The sequence below is a fragment of the Aquarana catesbeiana genome, linkage group LG07, assembly GCF_042186555.1.
Source record: "Aquarana catesbeiana isolate 2022-GZ linkage group LG07, ASM4218655v1, whole genome shotgun sequence".
Taxonomy (NCBI): domain Eukaryota; kingdom Metazoa; phylum Chordata; class Amphibia; order Anura; family Ranidae; genus Aquarana; species Aquarana catesbeiana.
The window spans coordinates 136,678,041-136,698,019 of record NC_133330.1 but is presented as its reverse complement, the minus strand read 5'-3'; the positions used below and the strand labels follow the sequence as shown (position 1 = coordinate 136,698,019).

Below are 19,979 nucleotides of genomic sequence, written 5' to 3'. Positions count from 1 at the left end.
ATTACCTTGTGGCCTTTCCCTTTGGCCTAGCCACTGCACCTTAGGTTTTCACCAAGCTGTTAAATTTTGCTTTTGTTTGCTTCTTTCCAATGTGCCTCCATAGTGGGATATTATGACGGCATTCTTCTGAGAGAACAGTCCGCACAGGCCCTATCAGCCAACGTCTTATAAAATGTCTAGACCAGGGGTCTCACAGGCAGCCTTCCAGCTGTTGCGGAACTACAAGTCCTATCATGCCTCTGCCTATGGGAGTCATTCTTGTAACTGTCAGCCTTGCGATACCTCATGGGAATTATAGTAATGCAACAGCTGGATGGCCACCAGTTTGAGACCCCTGGTCTAGACCCTAAGTAGGTTTGGGTGGATCATAAATCTCTAGAAGTAAATTCTGGAATCCTCATCGCTTGGGTTATTTTATCTAGGCCTGTTTCTATATCCAGCTCTGTCCAAAGTTTTCCTTTCACAAGACAAACTCCAGTCTCTGCTCCTATGCGTGGACCCCATAGTCCAGAAGTCAACCAGATCTTCACTTTTGCATTTAAGTTTTAGACTTGATGGTGTTCTCTTTTGAGGTATTCCTATATGGCCAATATAACTCAAAATTTCAGTGGCGTGGGAAAGGCGGGCTTATTCTCTGGACTGCCACATTTGCCTGACTTGGTTTGGCGGGTAAAGAGTCCGCAGCTGAAAGCAGAAAAATACTTGGCTTGAATCTCAGCCTGTCAGAGTCCTTGGTACCCTGGGACATGGTCACTGAAGGAAGTTCCAATCTGTGTTCTTGAAATCGGAGCAATTTGGTTGCCCCTACAGTGCCGGATCGCTCGCCTTTTGATGTCATCCAATCAGGATTCAGTCGAACAATGCCACATCAGAGGCTTATGTTAACAATCAGGAAGGAAACATAAGTGGTTTAAAGAGAAGCAAATCTAATTCTTGATGGAATGGAAAGTCATATTCCAGCTCTCCATGATCTAGCTTTTCTGTTTCTAAAAACTGGTTTTCCACCCTGCTTCAGGGTTGTGGGCTGTAACGACTTGGCTGTTGAAATCCTTAGGCTCCATTCACACCTGGGGTTTGGGGGGACGCGTTTAATGCCAAAACTTCTTAATGGCACCCCAATCGCGGTGCGATTTTGCCACAATAAATTGCAAAGCTTGTTGCTCAAAAAGGAGCAGGGGCTTCTTTTGGGTGACAGCCTCTCTCATTGCGGTTTCCTGTGATTGCACCGTGATTGTTGTACCATTAAGAAGTAATAACATCGCAAACGCATTCCACCGTGATTCTGGAATCACTGGCAAAATCGCCCAATTCTGTTCATGATTCCAGAATGCCCAGGTGTAAATGGAGCCTTAGGGATAGAGGTTTTCTAGAATCGGTTATCTCTACATTGCTAAGGAGCGGTAAGTGTTTTTAAACAAGGTGAGTATAAAGAGGACAATGGGACACTTGACACTGTGCAAAGACACTATATCTTTTCCCTGAATGGGCAAGGTGGACATGTCTTTTTAATGAACAATGCATTCTAAAATTGCCATCTTGCACTTTCGCATAGTCCTATTTTTATTAACATTTCATTGTGAATATTTTTATTTGCTAGACTTCTTGCAATTTAGTAATGCTTTTTTCTTTATATTTTTATTTGCTTTTTCTTTGGCATAATTTGTTTCAGACATCAAGGTGATGATGAGCGTGATCGAAACCCTTCAGAAGAGGATGATGAGGAGAAGCCAGGAAAGAGGGTGATGGGACCAAGGAAGAAGTTTTACTGGGATGAAACTCTTAGGTAATGTTCATGTATTTTAATGGTGATCTTAATGCAAACTGCATGCATTTTAAGCTGTATAGCAGCATTGCTACAGAAAGCACCTATTCTGAGTTCAGGTCATTCAGGGGTCAGGAAGATTAAGTTAAAGTTCAAATAAAATCCTGGAGTGGGGTGAAATACATGGGAAAAATTAGAACAGTTTTTAGTAATCTTGGATCAGAGGTAAGACTGAAAACAATGACAATTTTTTTAAGAACACTAAGCTATGAATTTAAAGTTAGTGGATGTAAACCCTCTCCTATACCCAGTGATGTGAACAGCCTCAGATGATACACAGGGATGAAACAAATTCTTGGCTTGCACTGTGTGACAGCTGATTGGAGGAAAGGCACCCCCCCCCTCCACATAGGCAAAGGAAGGAATAAATGTGCAGAGCTGTGCTGTGACAAGACAAGCTCTCTGCTAACCTATTTATAGCACCCAACCGACACAAATTTCAGGCTGGTTTTATCTCGGTTGTCAGAGAACTTGTCAGAAGTTATGCTGATGACAGAGGAACGAAACAGCAGAAAGACATGGGACTTAGGGCTTTGGAGAGAGATAAGTAATCACTACAGATATATGTGCCTAGCCACTTGCCGACCGTGGGACGTCCTAGGAGTCCTGGGTTTGTGGGGGTATATGAATGATGCCTGAAGCTAGAGGCATCATTCAGATATTGCCGTTTTCAGCAGGCGATTCCCTACACCATAAGAACGATCATAGCGGGGGGGGGGCCAGCAGCTTGATCATTCTTACGGGCAGCGAGAGGGGACGCCCCCCCACGCCACCCTCCGGTGCTTCTACCAACTCACCGCTGAGATCGGTGAGTCTGAGAATGGATCCGCCGGCCCCGGATGTCCACCATAGAGACTTCCGGCGGACCAGATGGTCCCCGGAGTCTCTATGATCGTCGGAGGCCGGGCGCAATGTTATGACGCCACGCCCGGCCTTTGCATTAAAAAAAAAAACTACGCCACCTCGGCTAGGAAGCCGTGATCGTTTGTTTTTTTTGCGTTTTTTTGAGGCTTCCCAGCCTAGATGTGAGAATGTGGGGTCTTAATGACCCAATATCTCACTGTAAAGAGGTCCGATCATGCCATATTCCTATTACAAGGGATGTTTACATCCCTTGTAATAGGAATAAAAGTAATCAAAATTTTTTTTTTTTTTTTTAAGTGTCAAATTAAATTTTTTTAAGTAAAATTAACAATAAATTTTTTTTTTTTTAAAGTGCTCCTGTCCCCGTGTGCTCGCACGCAGGAGCGAACGCATACGTAAATCCCGCCCACATATGAAAATGGTGTTGAAACCACACATGTGAGGTGTCGCTGCGAATGTTAGAGCGAGAGCAATAATTCTAGCCCTAGACCTCCTCTGTAACTCAAAATATGTAACCAGTAAAAATTTTTAAAGCATCGCCTATGGGGATTTTTAAGTACCGAAGTTTGGCGCCATTCCACGAGCGTGTGCAATTTTGAAGCGTGACATGTTGGGTTTCTATTTACTCGGCGTAACTTCATCTTTCACATTATGCAAAAAAATTGGGCTAACTTTACTGTTTTTTGTTTTTTTTTTTAACCACTTAAGGACCAGCCTTGTTTTGAATTTTAGGTGTTTACATGTTTTAAACAGGTTTTTTGCTAGAAAATTACTTAGAACCCCCAAACATTATATATTTTTTTTTCTAACACCCTAGAGAATAAAATGGCAGTCAGTGCAATACTTTTTTTGCACCGTATTTGCGCAGCGGTCTTATAAGAGCACTTTTTTTTTTTTAATTCACTTTTTTGAATAAAAAAATAAGACAACAGTAAAGTTAGCCCAATTTTTTTTAATATTGTGAAATATAATGTTACGCCGAGTAAATTGATACCCAACATGTCACGCTTCAAAATTGCGCCCGCTCGCGGAATGGCGTCAAACTTTTACCCTCAAAAATCTCCATAGGCGACGTTTAAAAAATTCTACAGGTTGCATGTTTTGCGTTAGAGGAGGTCTAGGGCTAGAATTAGTGCTCTCGCTCTACCGGTCACGGCGATACCTCACATATGTGGTTTGACCACCGTTTGCATATGCGGGCGCTACTCACGTATGCGTTCGCTTCTGCGCGCGAGCTCGTCGGGACGGGGTTTTTTAAACTTTTTTTATTATTTATTTTACATGATTTTATTTATTTTTACACTGTTTAAAAAAAAAATTGTCACTTTTATTCCTATTACAAGGAATGTAAACATCCCTTGTAATAGAAAAAAGCATGACAGGACCTCTTAAATATGAGATCTGGGGTCAAAAAGACCTCAGATCTCATATTTACATTATAATGCAATAAAAAAAAAAGTCATTTAAAAAAATTACATTGAAAAAAATGTGCCTTTAAGACGTATGGGCGGAAGTGACGTTTTGACGTCGCTTCCGCCCAGCAGTGTCATGGAGACGAGTGGGCGCCATCTTAGCCTCACTCTCCAGGCACACAAAGGAGACAGACGCGATCGCCTCCGCCGCTACCGATGGCTCCGGTAAGTGGCGGAGGGCACCAGATCGCGGCGGGAGGGGGCCCCTCCCGCCACTGATAAAAGTGATCTCGCTGCGAATCCACCGCAGAGACCACTTTTGTCTGAAAGCCGACCGCCGCACGAAAACGGTGGATACCGGGGTTATGGCAGTTAGCTGCTGCCATAACAACGATATCCGCCGGCAAACTTTGGTCGTACATCGGCGTGCGACGGTCGGCAAGTGGTTAAAGCATGAAACTGTTTTTTTTCCAAAAAAAACGCATTTGAAAAATTGCTGCGCAAATACTGTGCGAGATAAAAAGTTCCAATGTGACCGCCGTTGTATTCTCTAGGGTCTCTGCTAAAAAAACATATATAATGTTTGGGGGTTCTGTGTAATTTTCTAGCAAAAAAATTATGATTTTTACATGTAGGAGCGAAGTGTCAGAATTGGCTGGGTTGGTAAGTGGCTAGGTTAAATTTCATGAATCAGGTTTACATCCATTTTAACCTGGACCCCAGTTTAAAGCGGAGTTCCAGTCATATTTTTGTTTATTAAAAGTCAGCAGCTACAAAAAGTGTAGCTGCTGACTTTTAATAAACAGCCACTCACCTGTCCCACAGTCCAGCGGTGTGCTCACCTGCACTGTGTTCTCCCCGTGTCCTCGGCGGCGCTGGCATCTCTGCTATGGGCATCCGGCTGTGACAGCTTGCGGCTTCACAGCCGGGTGCCCACTGCGCATGGTAGAGTGGCGCCGCGCTCTGTGACTAGTCCCGAAGTCTTCTAGAACCTGTCATATGTCCCAGAAGACTTCGGGAGGGAGAACTTCCACTTCTGATCGCCTAGACGGAACGGAAGTGGGAGCAGGTACCTGTCAAAATCAGGTATCTGTTCCCCTCCTCCTCCCCAAAAGCTCAGTTTCACTAACAGGAGCCAGGGAGGAGGCCTTAAAGTGGAAGTGCCACTTTTGGCAACTCAGAAAAGTGAGGCTGTAGTAACAAAGTGAAACAAAGGGGCTTATTTAAAAACCAGCAGTATATGGCACACAAAAAATTAACATTGTCCACGGTATATTTATAAAACAACAATATGCTTTACAAATGTGCCTTGTACTTTCCAAGCATCAGGACTCTTAAGCCAGTGGAGCTTAATAAAAAATTTAAAAAAAGAGCTTGCTTATGTGACTTTGACATGTCGCATGATCAGGCTTTCCTCACTGCTATACAAAGCTCAATGGAGCAGAGAGCACTCCTTATACCTGTGCTGACCTGATTTCTCTATCATCCGTTGAGGGATACAGCTTTGATGATCAGCAGCTCAGGGTTATACTGACACCTATAGTAGAAATGGGCACTAGGCACCAGTTCTCCTCACTGCTCCCATTTTGCTCAGCAATGTCTTTTTGTTTTCAGTCTGAATTTATTACATATTTTCATATGAATAAGATAAAGCATGGAAATAGAATACTGAGCAAATCAATAAGAAATCAAACTTGTAACACTATTACAACAAGTAAAAAAAAAAAAAAAAAATCCCATCACTTACTGTGTAGTCAAAAATTACTACATCTAAAGGTCTGAGAACAGAGCTGTCTCCACATAGGAGCACGTATGGGTAAATTGCAAGGCCAGTCTATGCGGGACAGTTAAAATTAAAAGAAAATGGACAAAGGGTTAAAAGCTATAGGAAAGGAAGAAAATGGCAACACAGCACCAAGAGGATATTATAATACTAAGGAAGGTGATTTATTCCACCTCAGTGTACTTTAAGGAGATCTTTCAACTCTTGAGAAAGTCTAAAGACCTTCCCGGTAGCCAAGTTTGGTGATAATTGTTATATGTGCCTAGTTCACGTGCATTGAGAGTATCCATGCGCTCAATATGGTCCATCTCAGAAACCCATTCCAAAAGAATTGGAGCCTGCGTTGATTTCCAGTGGCGCATGCCACTGCCCGGGCCTTTGTTAAAAATGCTGTAATATGTCTTTCTTAATATGTTTGAGAGTGCCAGGAATAATAGAGAGCAGTGCGATCTGGGGAGAGTTTGGTATAGTTGCATCAGTGTTTTTCACATACGCCTCCAAGATCAAGGTCCAAGCCCAACAAAGGTCAATCAGGGTACCCCTAACTCAGCTGACAACCCCAGTAGACATCCGTCACAGACGGATAGAAACCATGAAGAAACATTGGGCTCCTGGACCTGAAGTGGAAGGAAAATGATGATAAATGGTTTTCAATTTTATTTTTATAAATATCTGAAGTGTGGTGTGCATTTGTATTCAGCCCCCTTTTACTCTGATACCCCTGACTAAAATCTAATGGAACCAATTGCTGTTAGATGTCACCTAATTAGTAAATAGAGTCCATCTCTATGTAATTTAAGCTCTGTATAAATACAGCTATTCTGTGAAACCCTCATAGGTTTGTTACAAAACCTTAGTGAACAAACATCACCATGAAGGCTAAGGAACACACCAGACAGGTTAGGGATAAAGTTGTGGAGAAATTTAAAGCAGGGTTGGGTTATAAAAAACTATCCCAAGCTTTGAACATCTCACAGAGCACTGTTCAATCCATCATCTGAAAATGGAAAGCGTATGGTACAACTGCAAACCTACCAAGACATGGCCGTCCACCTAAACTGACAGGCCGGGCAAGGAGAGCATTAATCAGAGAAGCAACCAAGAGGCCCATGGTAACTCTGGAGGAGCTGCAGAGATCCACAGTTCAGGTGGGAGAATCTGTCCACAGGACAACTATTAGTCGTGCACGCCCCAAATCTGGCCTTTATGGAAGATTGGCAAGAAGAAAGCCATTGTTGAAAGGAAGCCATAAGAAGTCCTGTTTGCAGTTTGCAAGAAGCCATGTAGAGGACACAGCAAACATGTGAAAGAAGGTGCTCTGGTCAGATGGTACCAAAATGTGGTGGAAAACGAACACTGCACATCATCCTGATCACACCAATCCCACTGTGAAACATGGTTGTGGCAGGATCATGTTGTGAGGATGCTTTTGTTCAGCAGGGACAGGGAAGCTGGTCAGAGTTGATGGGAAGGCAATCTTAAAAGAAAACCTGTTAGTCTGCAAAAGACTTGAGACTGGGGCAGAGGTTCACCTTCCAGCAAGACAATGATCCTAAACATACAGCCAGAGCTACAATGGGCTGGTTTAGATCAAAGCATATTCATGTGTTAGAATGGCCCACTCAAAGTCCAGACCTAAATCCAATTAATCTGTGGCAAGACTTGAAAATTCAGAGAGAGAAAAATATCACCGCTCTGAAAGAGGTCTGTGAGGAACAAACATTTTCTCCATGCTGGAAATAACAGGTGCAGGCAATGCTGGTAATTGAGAGGTAAAAGAGAAATCCTGGACAATTGCACTCAAAAGTAATCTTCGATCTTTATTTAAATATGATCATAAAAATACATGCCACAGCATCACAAAGCAGGAAACTGTCGCGTTTCACACTGTAGTCAGTGCTTAATCATAGCTCATGATTAAGCACTGACTACAGTGTGAAATGCGTCAGTTTCCTGCTTTGTGATGCTGTGGCATGTATTTTTATGATCATATTTAAATAAAGATCGAAGATTACTTTTGAGTGCAGCTGTCCAGGATTTCTCGTTTACCTCTCAAGACTTGAAAATTGCTGTTCACGACCATAATGCAGTATACACTACTATAGCCTCAGCCATACCAAAAGCGCATGACCCAACGTGGTACTTACCGGACATAATGCTCAAACACCCACTACATCAGATGGCCATTGAACAAGCTTTAAAGGAATACATATCAATTAATAAAACAGACATCTCCCCAATAACACTGTGGGAAGCTCATAAGCCTGTCTTGCGTGGTACAATACAAAGACAAATGGCACTATTTAAACGGGAACGCAAAAATCTAGCAAAAAAACTAGAACTCAATTTTAATGCAGCCTACATATCATTTCAAGATAATCCATCCCAGAGTACAAAATCTCATCTGGAAAAATCTAGATTGGAATACGATCTATTTCTCACTGAGTCAGTTGATAAATCCCTCAAACGCTCCAAACACAATTTCTACATGAATACAAACAAACCAGGTACATATTTGGCTCGGGCATTAAATTCAACTAACAAATCTTTCAAACCAATACGTTTGAAATTATCAAAAAATGTTTACACTTGTAATCCAGTTAAAATAGTCCATAAATTTCACTCACATCTCGCAACTCTATACAAGACAAACAATGAATTTAATCCTACAGAGGCTGAATCCTTCTTCTCAAAAATAACCTTACCTGAGTTATCTCAGAATCAAAAAACCAGTTTGGATGAGCCTATAACTATAGATGAAGTTGCTAACGCCATAAAAGACCTAAAACTTAACAAAAGACCAGGCCCAGACGGCTACTCGGCTTTATACTATAAAACATTCTCAGAAATACTCTCTCCCATTCTCACTGAAACTTTTAACAAACTTCTAGATGGACATTCTTTTCGGCAAGAAACACTAATGGCAATTGTTTGTATGATCCCAAAACCCCTTTCTGATGATACTTCCTGTGTGAATCATCGGCCTATCTCTCTGTTAAACCTCGATATTAAATTATTAGCAAAAATAATAGCAAAACGCCTCAATAGCATTATAGGAAAATTAATACATAGAGATCAAGTAGGCTTCATGCCAAATAGACAGGCAGGCGATAATATACGCAGGGCAGTGTTATTGGCACATATTGCTAAAAAACGGAAAATCCCTTTGTTTTCTATCTCTCGATATTAAGAGGGCATTTGACACAGTATCCTGGCAATATATGCAATATTCATTACAAAAATGGGGTTTTGGACCCCACTTTTTAACATGGATCAAAGCATTATATAATAAACCCAAAGCCTATATAAAATATGCTGGATACAAATCTGAAGCCTTTAATATCGAAAGAGGTACCCGACAGGGTTGCCCATTATCTCCCTTATTATTTGCCCTTATACTCGAACCCATGGCCCAATACATCAGAACAAACCAAACTATAACTGGCATTGAAGTAGGAGGTATTACACACAAATTATGTATATTTGCAGACGATATATTACTTTTTCTATCATCACCACAGGTCTCTGGTCCTAACTTAATACCAGCTCTTGATGGATTTGCAGCCCTATCTGGCCTTATGATTAATCCTAAGAAATGCCTAGTGCTTAATATTTCACTCACAAACATGGAATTGATCCCGGCTAGGGCTGCACTCCCATTCACATGGGCAGAAAAATCAATCCCATATCTTGGAATTCATTTAACAGCATCTCATTCTGACTTATTCTCAACCAATTATCCTCCTGTATTAAGACAGATCACAAATCTAATAAAACAATGGTCGCAACTTCCTTTATCCTGGATAGGGAAGATTAATGCAATCAAAATGACTATTCTACCCAAATTGCTTTATCTATTCAGAGTCCTCCCTATTCCAATTCCTTCCTATTTTTTGAGAATAGTACAAAAAAGAGCAACTTCGTTTATATGGGGCTCTTCTAAACCACGTATACCTATACACACACTACATCTTCCCAAAAATAAAGGAGGCCTGGGATACCCTAATTTTACTAACTACTACAGAGCAGCACATTTGGCCAGTCTGTCCAAATACCATGCAAAACAGGAAATCCCATTATGGGTATTTATAGAGGCTTCAGAAAATGACCCTCTATTAATATCAAATTTATTATGGCTTGATCCTAAAGACCGCTTTAAAATTCATAATCCCATAACTAAACACTTCTTATCTCTCTGGGATAAACTAAAAACCAAATATCAGTTACAATCTCCACACAATCCTCTCCTTTCTTTTATCAGAAATCCGGCCTTTTATCCGGCATGGATCTACCCAAATTCTTTTAAAGCTTGGACAACATCAGGCATTCAGACACTAAATGACTTCATAGCATCTAAATCATTCCTTTCATTCCCATCGCTTAAAGAAAAATATGATCTACCAAACTCTGAGATATTTAGATATCTCCAAATCAAAAATTTCTATACACCATTCCTAAAGGGGGATACACCATTATCCCAATTATCCATTTTTGAATCAATCTGTACAAAAGATCCATTTGCTAAAGGTACAATTTCATCACTTTATAATCAATTATATGGAGTAGCAAATCTTAATAGACCCTCTTACGTTCAGAGGTGGGAGGAGGACCTGGGACGAACTTTAGAAGACACAGACTGGTCTAACATATGGCTCACATCTAAGTCATCTTCACCCAATATCTTAGCACTGGAGACAAATTATAAAGTCCTAACTCGCTGGTACCTTGTACCCGCTAGAGTGGCAAAATATTCACCTAATACCTCAGCTCTTTGTTTTCGAGGATGCCCGGAAATAGGCACATATTTACACATATGGTGGACGTGCCCAGTAATCCAAACCTTCTGGAAGGAAGTCTTCGTGATTACATCTAAAATATTTAAAAAAATAATACAACCAGATCCATATTTAACTTTACTTAATCTAAAACCGGAATGGTTAACACTCTCTCAATTCAAACTTATGATCCAACTAATAACGGCTGCAAAACAAACAGTGGCCAAGGCATGGAAATCTCCTACATTAGTACTAGCAGAAACAATTCACAGAATGAATAATACAATGTCCCATGCTAAGATGGTAGCCATCGATCAAAATCAAATTCCAAAATTTGAAAAACTTTGGCATCCTTGGATAAAACAACAGTTCCTGTCAAACTTCAATGACTCTGTCCTGTTGCCATGGTAACAGATTAAATGACTTACAGAGACACCCATTCTAAGGCTTCAAAGAGAACTAAAAAGAATAATAAACTGACGAGCGGGACAACCTTGTGGACCATACCTCTACCTTTCAACCCTTTTTCTTCTTTCTCTTTCCTTTTCTCCACCTTACGATTAAAGCTCATTATCAGAATTTATTTGACCTATATACACTCTACTTGTAAACAATATGTATAGTAGGTATAAATCATTTAAATACCTACAAAAGTAACTAAGGAAATGATATATATCTTTAATTTAGGTTTACGTGAACCCAATGTTTAATATTTGAAATTTCATGATATTTACCTATATAAACCCTACTGTAAAACAATGAGCTTACTTTATAGATCCTTGTAAACTTACTTTATGTATCTTTATAACATTGTATACTCAATAAACTTCTTTTGACAAGGAAAATTGCTGTTCACAGACGTGCTCCATCCAGTCTGACAGAGCTTGAGCTATTTTGTAAAGAAGAATGGGCAAAAATGTCACTCTCGATGTGCAAAGCTGGTAGAGACATACCTAAAAAGACTTGCAGGTGTAATTACAGTGAAAGGTGGTTCTACAAAGTATTGACTTGGGGGCTGAATGCACGCCACACTTTTCACTTTGCTCTGGTCTGTCGCCCTATGCTATTGTGTTGATGGCTAGCGCATACACTTTGCCAGGTAATTCCTTGTGGAATCCAGCCAGCCATTCATTGTTTCGCATCACTCTAAAGATTTTCTGATCTCTGAGGACATCAAGGATGCTTACTTGATCATCCTAGTCTTTCTAGCACATCGATGCTACCTACGTTTTGTTGTAAGCACACAATGTTACCAAATTGCTGCCCATCCACTACACCTCAGGTCTTCACCAAGGTGCCTAACCCCCTGTTCTTCCTCTGTTTCACTCTCAGGATATCCCCATTGACCTGCTGAGAGAACAGTCGGCTAGTGCTGACTGTGTAGAGATTGGAAAGGATCCGTAATCTCAAGATATCAGCACTGGTTGTAACTTCACTTGGGCCTAATACAAGATATGACGCTTCCCCCCAACAAACTCCAGTCTTGCCACTACCATGTTTGAATGCTTTGGTCCAGGAGCCACCCAGCCATTAGCTTTTTCATGAGGGTTCTGGGCCTCATGGTGGCCTCCTTCATGCCCGTTTTCACTCCAGACCATTGCAAATAAGCATTCTGGCAGCGTGGGACAAGCACGCCCAGTATATAGATTGTTCCACACACCTGACCAGCAAGAGAAGGCCCTCCTGGTGTGGCAGATGAAATCCCAGAAGTCCTCCTTCCTAATAGTCTGGAAAATGGTCATGACAGATGCTAGCCTGTCAGGCTTGACCGGTGTCTTGGAGACCCTGTTTGTACGGGGAATTTTGTCTTCAGTAGAAACTCCATAACTCATCAATATTCTGAAGCTCAGGGTAATTTGACCGACTGTTTTTTCATTGCTGGATTCCTCAGCTTACATCAACCATCAAGGAATTACATCTTGCAGCTCAATAAGAAGCTAATTTGATTCTGGCTTGGGTCAGGTTCAACAACAAACTGAACAGATTTGTCACCTGGACCAAAAACCCTCGGGCCTTTGTAGTGAATACTCTGGTGACTTTGTGGGATCAGTTGGCAGCCTTGACTAGTAACAAACCCTTTCTTCACTACACAAGGACTAGTTTAAGAGGCCCAAGTTCTCTTTTCTTCCTTTCAACTTATCCTATCTCTGCCCTGTGCCTAAATATCTGAAGGATATTTCCCCCCATTGTATGGATATGTTATGTGCTATTGGAGTTTATCTTTCAGCTTTGCCCCCTTCTCGGCTGTCTGTTTTGTATTCCTGAAGGCCCCTGTAGCAGTCAGCCAGCTTCTTGTTTCCTAATTTTTTGGTCAAGGGCTGGTTTACATGTTCATTAAATTTTACCAGAAGAACTTTAATGACTCAGCGGCCCATGGTTGAAAGAAAATTGCGTAATATACGGTCAGCCTTAGTCAAAGAGAGCTTGACTCATTTCCTAGCTGGGGGACATCCAGAATCATCTACAGCAGGGATATGCAATTAGTGGACCTCCAGCTGTTGCAAAACTACAAGTCCCATCATTCCTGTGCCTCTGGGTGTCATGCTTGTGGCTGTCAGAGTCTTGCTATGCCTCATGGGACTTGTAGTTCTGCAACAGCTGGCAGTCCACTAATTGCATATCCCTGATCTACAGCTTTCCTCCCAGCCCTATTGTCCCTGGTTAACTCTTTTCTTTTATTGAATTTCAGTTCTTTCAATCATCAAGGCTCAGCATCACATGTAGGTGTTACCAAAGCTTACTTTTTCAGAAAGATCTGTACAGCACCCACACCCTGCAGGCAGCTCCAACCAGCCGTGCACTGCCTGCATTGCATAGAGAAGCACAAAGACCCATTGATGTCCCTGTGTGCAAAATATGTTTTATAATGAAAACCGTTTTATTTATTTATTTTTTTTTTAATTTTTAAGCTCTTGAAAAACTCCAAGAAAACTAAAAAGTCCCTGCAGCCTCTTTTCCCCTACACTTCAGTGATCTAATGCCCTCTAACAGCATAAGACTGATGTATTGGATGTGAAGATGCCGAGGAGCAGTCCACTGGTGGAGCATGGGGGTAGAGGGTTGGGAAGTGAAAGTGAAAGTACTTTTCCTATCCCCTAGACTTAAACGAGCAGTTTAAGCATAGCCCCACTGCAAGGTAGGACTTAGTTTTCCTGGTGTTGGACTTTAATAATTTCATTTAGTATATTGACAGAAAAAGGGTTAAAGAATATAAACTATATTTATATTAGCATTTTTTCCAACTGCTATGCTAACTTAAAGGATAAGTTCACCTTTGGGAACATGTTACATGCTCCACCATTTTTAGGGTGGAATATGTAACATGTTTCCACAGCTGCAGCCTCTCCCCGACCCACTGCCTCTAGTGACAGCAAGCTGGGGATCCTTCTTCCAAACTTGCTGTCACAATTTAAAGAAAAACGCTGCTCCACTGACCCAACTGCGTCATTCATTGACAGAGTTCTGTGACTGAGAGAACTACAATTACCTATTAGCCACAAAAGCTTGTAGTTCTCAATGAATTACCAGGGCACTATTGAGCGCTCTAGGTAGGTAGTTGTGCCTTCCTGTCATTGTGTAACCGCCTGCTTGTACGAGGTATGAGCAGACGGCTTACACAGTTTGCAGGAGTCCTGCATTGCACACGCGATCTGCTGATCGCGGTTGCAATGCTTTCAAGGTTCCTAGTAAAAGAAAAAAAGAATAATAAATACACATTTTTTTATTTGCAAACAGTGTGCAATTATTTATTTTATATATACATGAACTTCTCCTTTAACTGATATTTAAAATGAGGTCTTGTCTCACTGTATTACTCATTTTATATAGGACCCTCCTTTGTAACCTAGTGAAGATTAAACTGGGATGCTATGAACTTGAGCCCAGTAAAAGTCAGTCAGCAGAAGATTATCTAAAAAACTTCATGGAAACAGAAGTAAAACCTTTATGGCCTAAAGGCTGGATGCAATCCAGGTAACACCATCTGTGCTATGGCGCAGACAAATTCACAGTATTTTTATTCTGTAATGAAAGTTAGTAATTTTTTTTTAACTCCTTATTATCTTCATAGAATGTTGTTTAAGGAAAGCCGCAGTGTGCATAATCACCTCACATCAGCTCCGTGAGTACATACCATTCTAACTTCTTGTGAATAGTGTGCCTTGTTTTCATTAAAGGGAATACAGATCACAAACCTCCTCTTTCACATTATGCAAAAATATTGGGCTAACTTTATTATTGGGCTAACTGTTTGGGGGTTCTAAGTAATTGTCTAGCAAAAAATACTGTTTTTAACCACTTCAGCCCCGGAAGGATTTACCCCCTTCCTGACTAGAGCACTTTTTGCGATACGGCACTGCATCGTTTTAACAGACAATTGCGCGGTCATGCGACGTTACACCCAAACAAAATTGATGTCCTTTTTTTCCCACAAATAGAGCTTTCTTTTGGTGGTATTTGAAAACTTCTGTGGATTTTATTTTTTGCGCTTTAAATAAAAAAAGAGCGACAGTTTTGGAAAAAAAACTATTTTTTTTACTTTTTACTATAATAAATATCTCGAAAAAATATATAAAAAAAAAAATTATTTCTCAGTTTAGCCCGATATGTATGCTTCTACATATTTTTGGTAACAAAAACGCAATAAGCGTATATTGATTGGTTTGCGCAAAAGTTATAGCATCTACAAAATAGGGGATAAATTTATGGCATTTTTATTATTAATTTTGTTTTATTAGTAATGGCGGCGATCTGCGATTTTTTTTGTGACTGCGACATTATGGTGGACACATCGGACACTTTTGACACTATTTTGGAACCATTGTCATTTACGCAGCGATCAGTGCTATAAAAATGCACTGATTACTGTGTAAATTACACTGGCAGGGCGACACAATGACAGGGAGCAGTAGATCTCTGTCGTGTTGCTAGGCAGAACAGAGAAATGCCCTGTTTACATAGGCATCTCCCCGTTCTGCCGCTCTGTGACACGATCAAAGAGTGGGCACGCTCACGAAGTACGCAGTGGATGCGCGCCCACCCACTATGATGCGATTTAAAGGGGACGTAACCATTGTGTGCTGATCGGCAAGGGGTTAACTTGTAAGCAACAAGTGTTAGAAAAAGGCTTAGTCTTTAAGTGGTTAAACTGACCTCATTTGCAGCCCGAAGTTCATCCCTTTGATCTGAAAGAACCAAATGATGCAATGTTTATTTTTTTCCTCTCAGCGCTGAGCAATGTTGTGATAAACTTTGCTGGCCTCAGCTCTGAGCAGAGAATGGCTCTGCACTTGTTACATGAATCGTGGAGATGCCGGATTAGTATCGTGAGGGGGGTTGAATCGAGATCATGTTTTTTTAATGATTAATCATGCAGCTCTAATATTCATGTATATTACCATGATACATGTTGTCAAATGTTTATACTGAAATATTAACAATATTATATTTATGGAAGTATGCAAAAATCTATGGTTGAGGAGATTTTCACGTCTTTCCACAAATCAACCAAATAATTCAAATTAGTTTATTCATGCTAGTTTGAAGACAAAAATTAATACAGCGATGTGCTAATATATATACAGTGGGGACGCAAAGTATTCAGACCCCCTTTAAATTTTTCACTCTTTGTTATATTGCAGACATTTGCTAAAATCATTTAAGTTCATTTTTTTCCCTCGTTAATGTACACACAGCATCCCATATTGACAGAAAAACACAGAATTGTTGACATTTTTGCAGATTTATTAAAAAAGAAAAACTGAAATTTCACATGGTCCTAAGTATTCAGACCCTTTGCTGTGACACTCATATATTTAACTCAGGTGCTGTCCATTTCTTCTGATCATCCTTGAGATGGTTCTACACCTTCATTTGAGTCCAGCTGTGTTTGATTATACTGCTTGGACTTGATTAGGAAAGCCACACACCTGTGTATATAAGACCTTACAGCTCACAGTGCATGTCAGAGCAAATGAGAATCATGAGATCAAAGGAACTGCCTGGAGAGCTCAAAGACAGAATTGTGGCAAGGCACAGATCTGGCCAAGGTTACACAAAAATTTCTGATGCACTTAAAGTTCCTAAGAGCACAGTGGCCTCCATAATCCTTAAATGGAAGACGTTTGGGACGACCAGAACCCTTCCTACAGCTGGTCATCTGGCCAAACTGAGCTATTGGGGGAGAAGAGCCTTGGTGAGAGAGGTAAATAAGAGCCCAAAGATCACTGTGGCTGAGCTCCAGAGATGCAGTCGGGAGATGGGAGAAAGTTGTAGAAAGTCAACCATCACTGCAGCCCTCCACCAGTCGGGGCTTTATGGTAGAGTGGCCCGACGGAAGCCTCTCCTCAGTGCAAGACGGAATACTTTCCGTCCCCACTGTATATTTATTCACTAGAAATTCAGTGCAAAATAATATCAAATATAATTGGTGATACATATGATGAGAAATTTTACCACAAGCTCTTGTTACAAAATAATATGTCTCAACACTTTGTGACGGCTTAGTAAATAGCTTTCCGTGGCTTTACACATTATGGAAACAAACTAGGTGTTGATTTTAACACGTGATTTCTTCTCAAACAAATAGACCTTCAAGCTTACACTTTAAAAATGCCCGGACAAAATGTTATACTGTGCACAGAGCTTGATAATTTAATCAAGACTTATTTACGGTAAAGATAATTCTCTGATGCATTTTATGTTTAAATCGTTGACACCCCCCCAACCATCAAATAACTGCGGGGCGGTGTGGCTCTCGTTCTGGGACGACGTCATATCACAGCGTCGCAGAACAGCTGCTCTCACGCGCCAATTTTGGCCGCGCCATGTTGCTAGGACACATCGTGACCCCGATCTCTGTAAAGAGCCCCATCCGCGGCTCTTTAACCATGTGATCGGCTGTGTCCAATCACAGCCAGTCACATTTAAATACGGAGATGCCGGTAATCGGCGCTCCTCGCCTCACAGTTGACAGTGTGTGGCGAGGAAAGCCGATCTGGGACATCTACACATGTAATCAGGGCACTGATCATTAGTGCCCTGATTTCAATATAGTGCCAACTGTGTCACCAATCAGTGCCCACAAGTGCCACCAATCAGTGCCTATTAGCGATGCCGAGCTGGCTATCAGTGCTGCCTTCACTGCTGTCGATCGATGCCCATCAGTACCGCCTATCCGTGCTGCCTATCAGTGCCCACCATTGCCACCTAACAGTGCCCATCAGTGCTGCTCATCAGTGCCCATCAGTGAAGGAGAAAAATTACATGGTTACAAAATTTACTGACAAACTAAAAAAAAATGTTTTTTTCAACATTGTGGGTCTTTTTTTTTGTAAAAAATAAAAAAACCCAGCAGTGATTAAATACCACCAAAAGAAAGCTCTATTTTTGTGAAGAAAATGATAAAAAATGTGTTTGGGTACAGTGTAGCATGACTGTGCAATTGTCATTCAAAGTGCGACAGCGCTGAAAGCTGAAAAATGGCTTGGACAGGAAGTGGGTGTAAGTGCCCTGTTGGCAAGTGGTTAAACTAACCATTGATACAGACTTTGGAATTAGGTTTTGTGGAGCTATACAAAAATGTGTATTTCTCTTATAATTGGAATAAAAATATGTCATGCTACAGGTAGAAATAACACAACTCAAATGCTATGTCACAAAGTTTAAAAGGTTTAGTAATGTATATGCTAAATCAATACCAAAAGATAAAACGGAAAATTAATACTTTACTGGAGATCTAAGAAACTTTTTTTTTTTTTTTTTTTTGAGAGATATCAGCTGAGCATCCCCAAAGGAGATCTCTACAATTCCTACATTTTTCGTTCTGTTTTCCTCCTGCTCTCTCGCTGTTTCCGTCTCCAGCTCTCAAGATTTCCTTCCTCCCACTGTCATGTGTATCCAATCTATAGTCCCCCAGGAATGGGTGTGGAAATGCCTTTCAAGTCATGAGTGACGTCAAACACATGTCATTTCCTGCCCAAAACCTATAGAGGAATTTTAGTGTCCTTACACATAGTTTTCAGTAGGGGCAGTATAGGATAAAAAATTATATTGAAAGTTATTTTAACTTGTCAAAAATCAATTTCCATTCAACCTTTAACTTAGGCGTAACAGAAAACTATAAAATATCTGGAGCTCTCTTATATGTCAGACTTTGCGGCGGGAACTCAGATATATGGTTTTTAAAATGTCCAATCCACATAATTAAGTTCCCCCTCACGTCTCTGGAGAATTAGATGTTTGTGGCTGGACCTACAATAACCATTATATACACAGTTTCGCACCTAGAATTCCCATTCATTTAAAAATATTCATAATGTTATAAACATACTATCCTTATAAATAAAGATATACCAATATATTTCTATGAATATATCCAAACAATATATTATGAATATATAAAAAGTATTATTAAAATACCTAAAACAAAGATATATGTAAATGATTCACTCAATTAGTATATAATCTCTCCAATATAATGACATAAGATAATGAGAACTATTGCTAATTTGTATACTTGCAGTAATTAATATAGATCATTTCAAAAACGCAATTTGTTAATATGTCTCTTTCTCTATCCCTCAGTCAAAGAAAGAGAAAAAAAAATGTGTTTCTATCCAGTGTTATTCGAACCCTTGGAATTAACTTTTTCTTTTCTAACATAAACATCAGCCTTCTTACAATACACATTAGCCCATGGCCCTTACCTAAGTGTGTGAGGCTCCTAATTAACAATTTGGGATAATGTGCATGGGGCCTTCCAGTCTCTTAAAGCGGATTTCCACCCATTTAAAAGTCAGCCGTTACAAAAAGTGTAGCTGTTGACTTTTATTAATCAGACACTTACCTGTCCAGCGATGCAGGTCCACGAAGCCTCGCTCCTCTCCCCTTCCTCTCCACAGCGCCAGCATTCTAACTGTGGGTGCCCGGCTGTGGCTTCACAGCCAGGCGCGCACTGCGCATGCTCGAGCCGCGCTGCACACTGTGAATAGCCGGGCAATCTTTTGGGACCTGTGACGTGTTCCAGAAGATTACAGGGAGGAAGGGGATGAGGTGAACTTCCGGCGCCGCAGAGCCAGAGGAGGAAGGGTACCTGCTCCCCCCCCCCAAAAAAAAATGACATGCCAAATGTGGCATGTCAGGGCGTCACCATCATTTAAAGCGGAAGTTCCATTTTTGGGTGCAACTCCGCTTTAAGAAAAATCTCTCTCCACCAGTATGAACTCAATTTAACTTCTTAAGAAACAGCACAAAGATAGCTTCTGAATTGTTCATAAAATATATATTAAAAATATATAATATGCATAGGCCTTAGGAATTCATTC

At 40.6% G+C, this 19,979-nt stretch overlaps 1 protein-coding gene across 4 annotated transcripts in view; it reads left to right on the top strand.

The window, feature by feature from the left end:
- Positions 1 to 19,979, top strand: part of UBN2 (ubinuclein 2) — a 690,706-nt gene that overhangs the window by 465,826 nt on the left and 204,901 nt on the right. For all 4 annotated transcript variants that reach the window (XM_073592702.1, XM_073592701.1, XM_073592700.1 and 1 more), the window contains 3 exons: positions 1,670 to 1,783; positions 14,485 to 14,628; positions 14,726 to 14,776. In XM_073592702.1, coding sequence (XP_073448803.1) covers positions 1,670 to 1,783; positions 14,485 to 14,628; positions 14,726 to 14,776 — 309 coding nt within the window. The remainder of the gene's footprint in view (positions 1 to 1,669; positions 1,784 to 14,484; positions 14,629 to 14,725; positions 14,777 to 19,979) is intronic.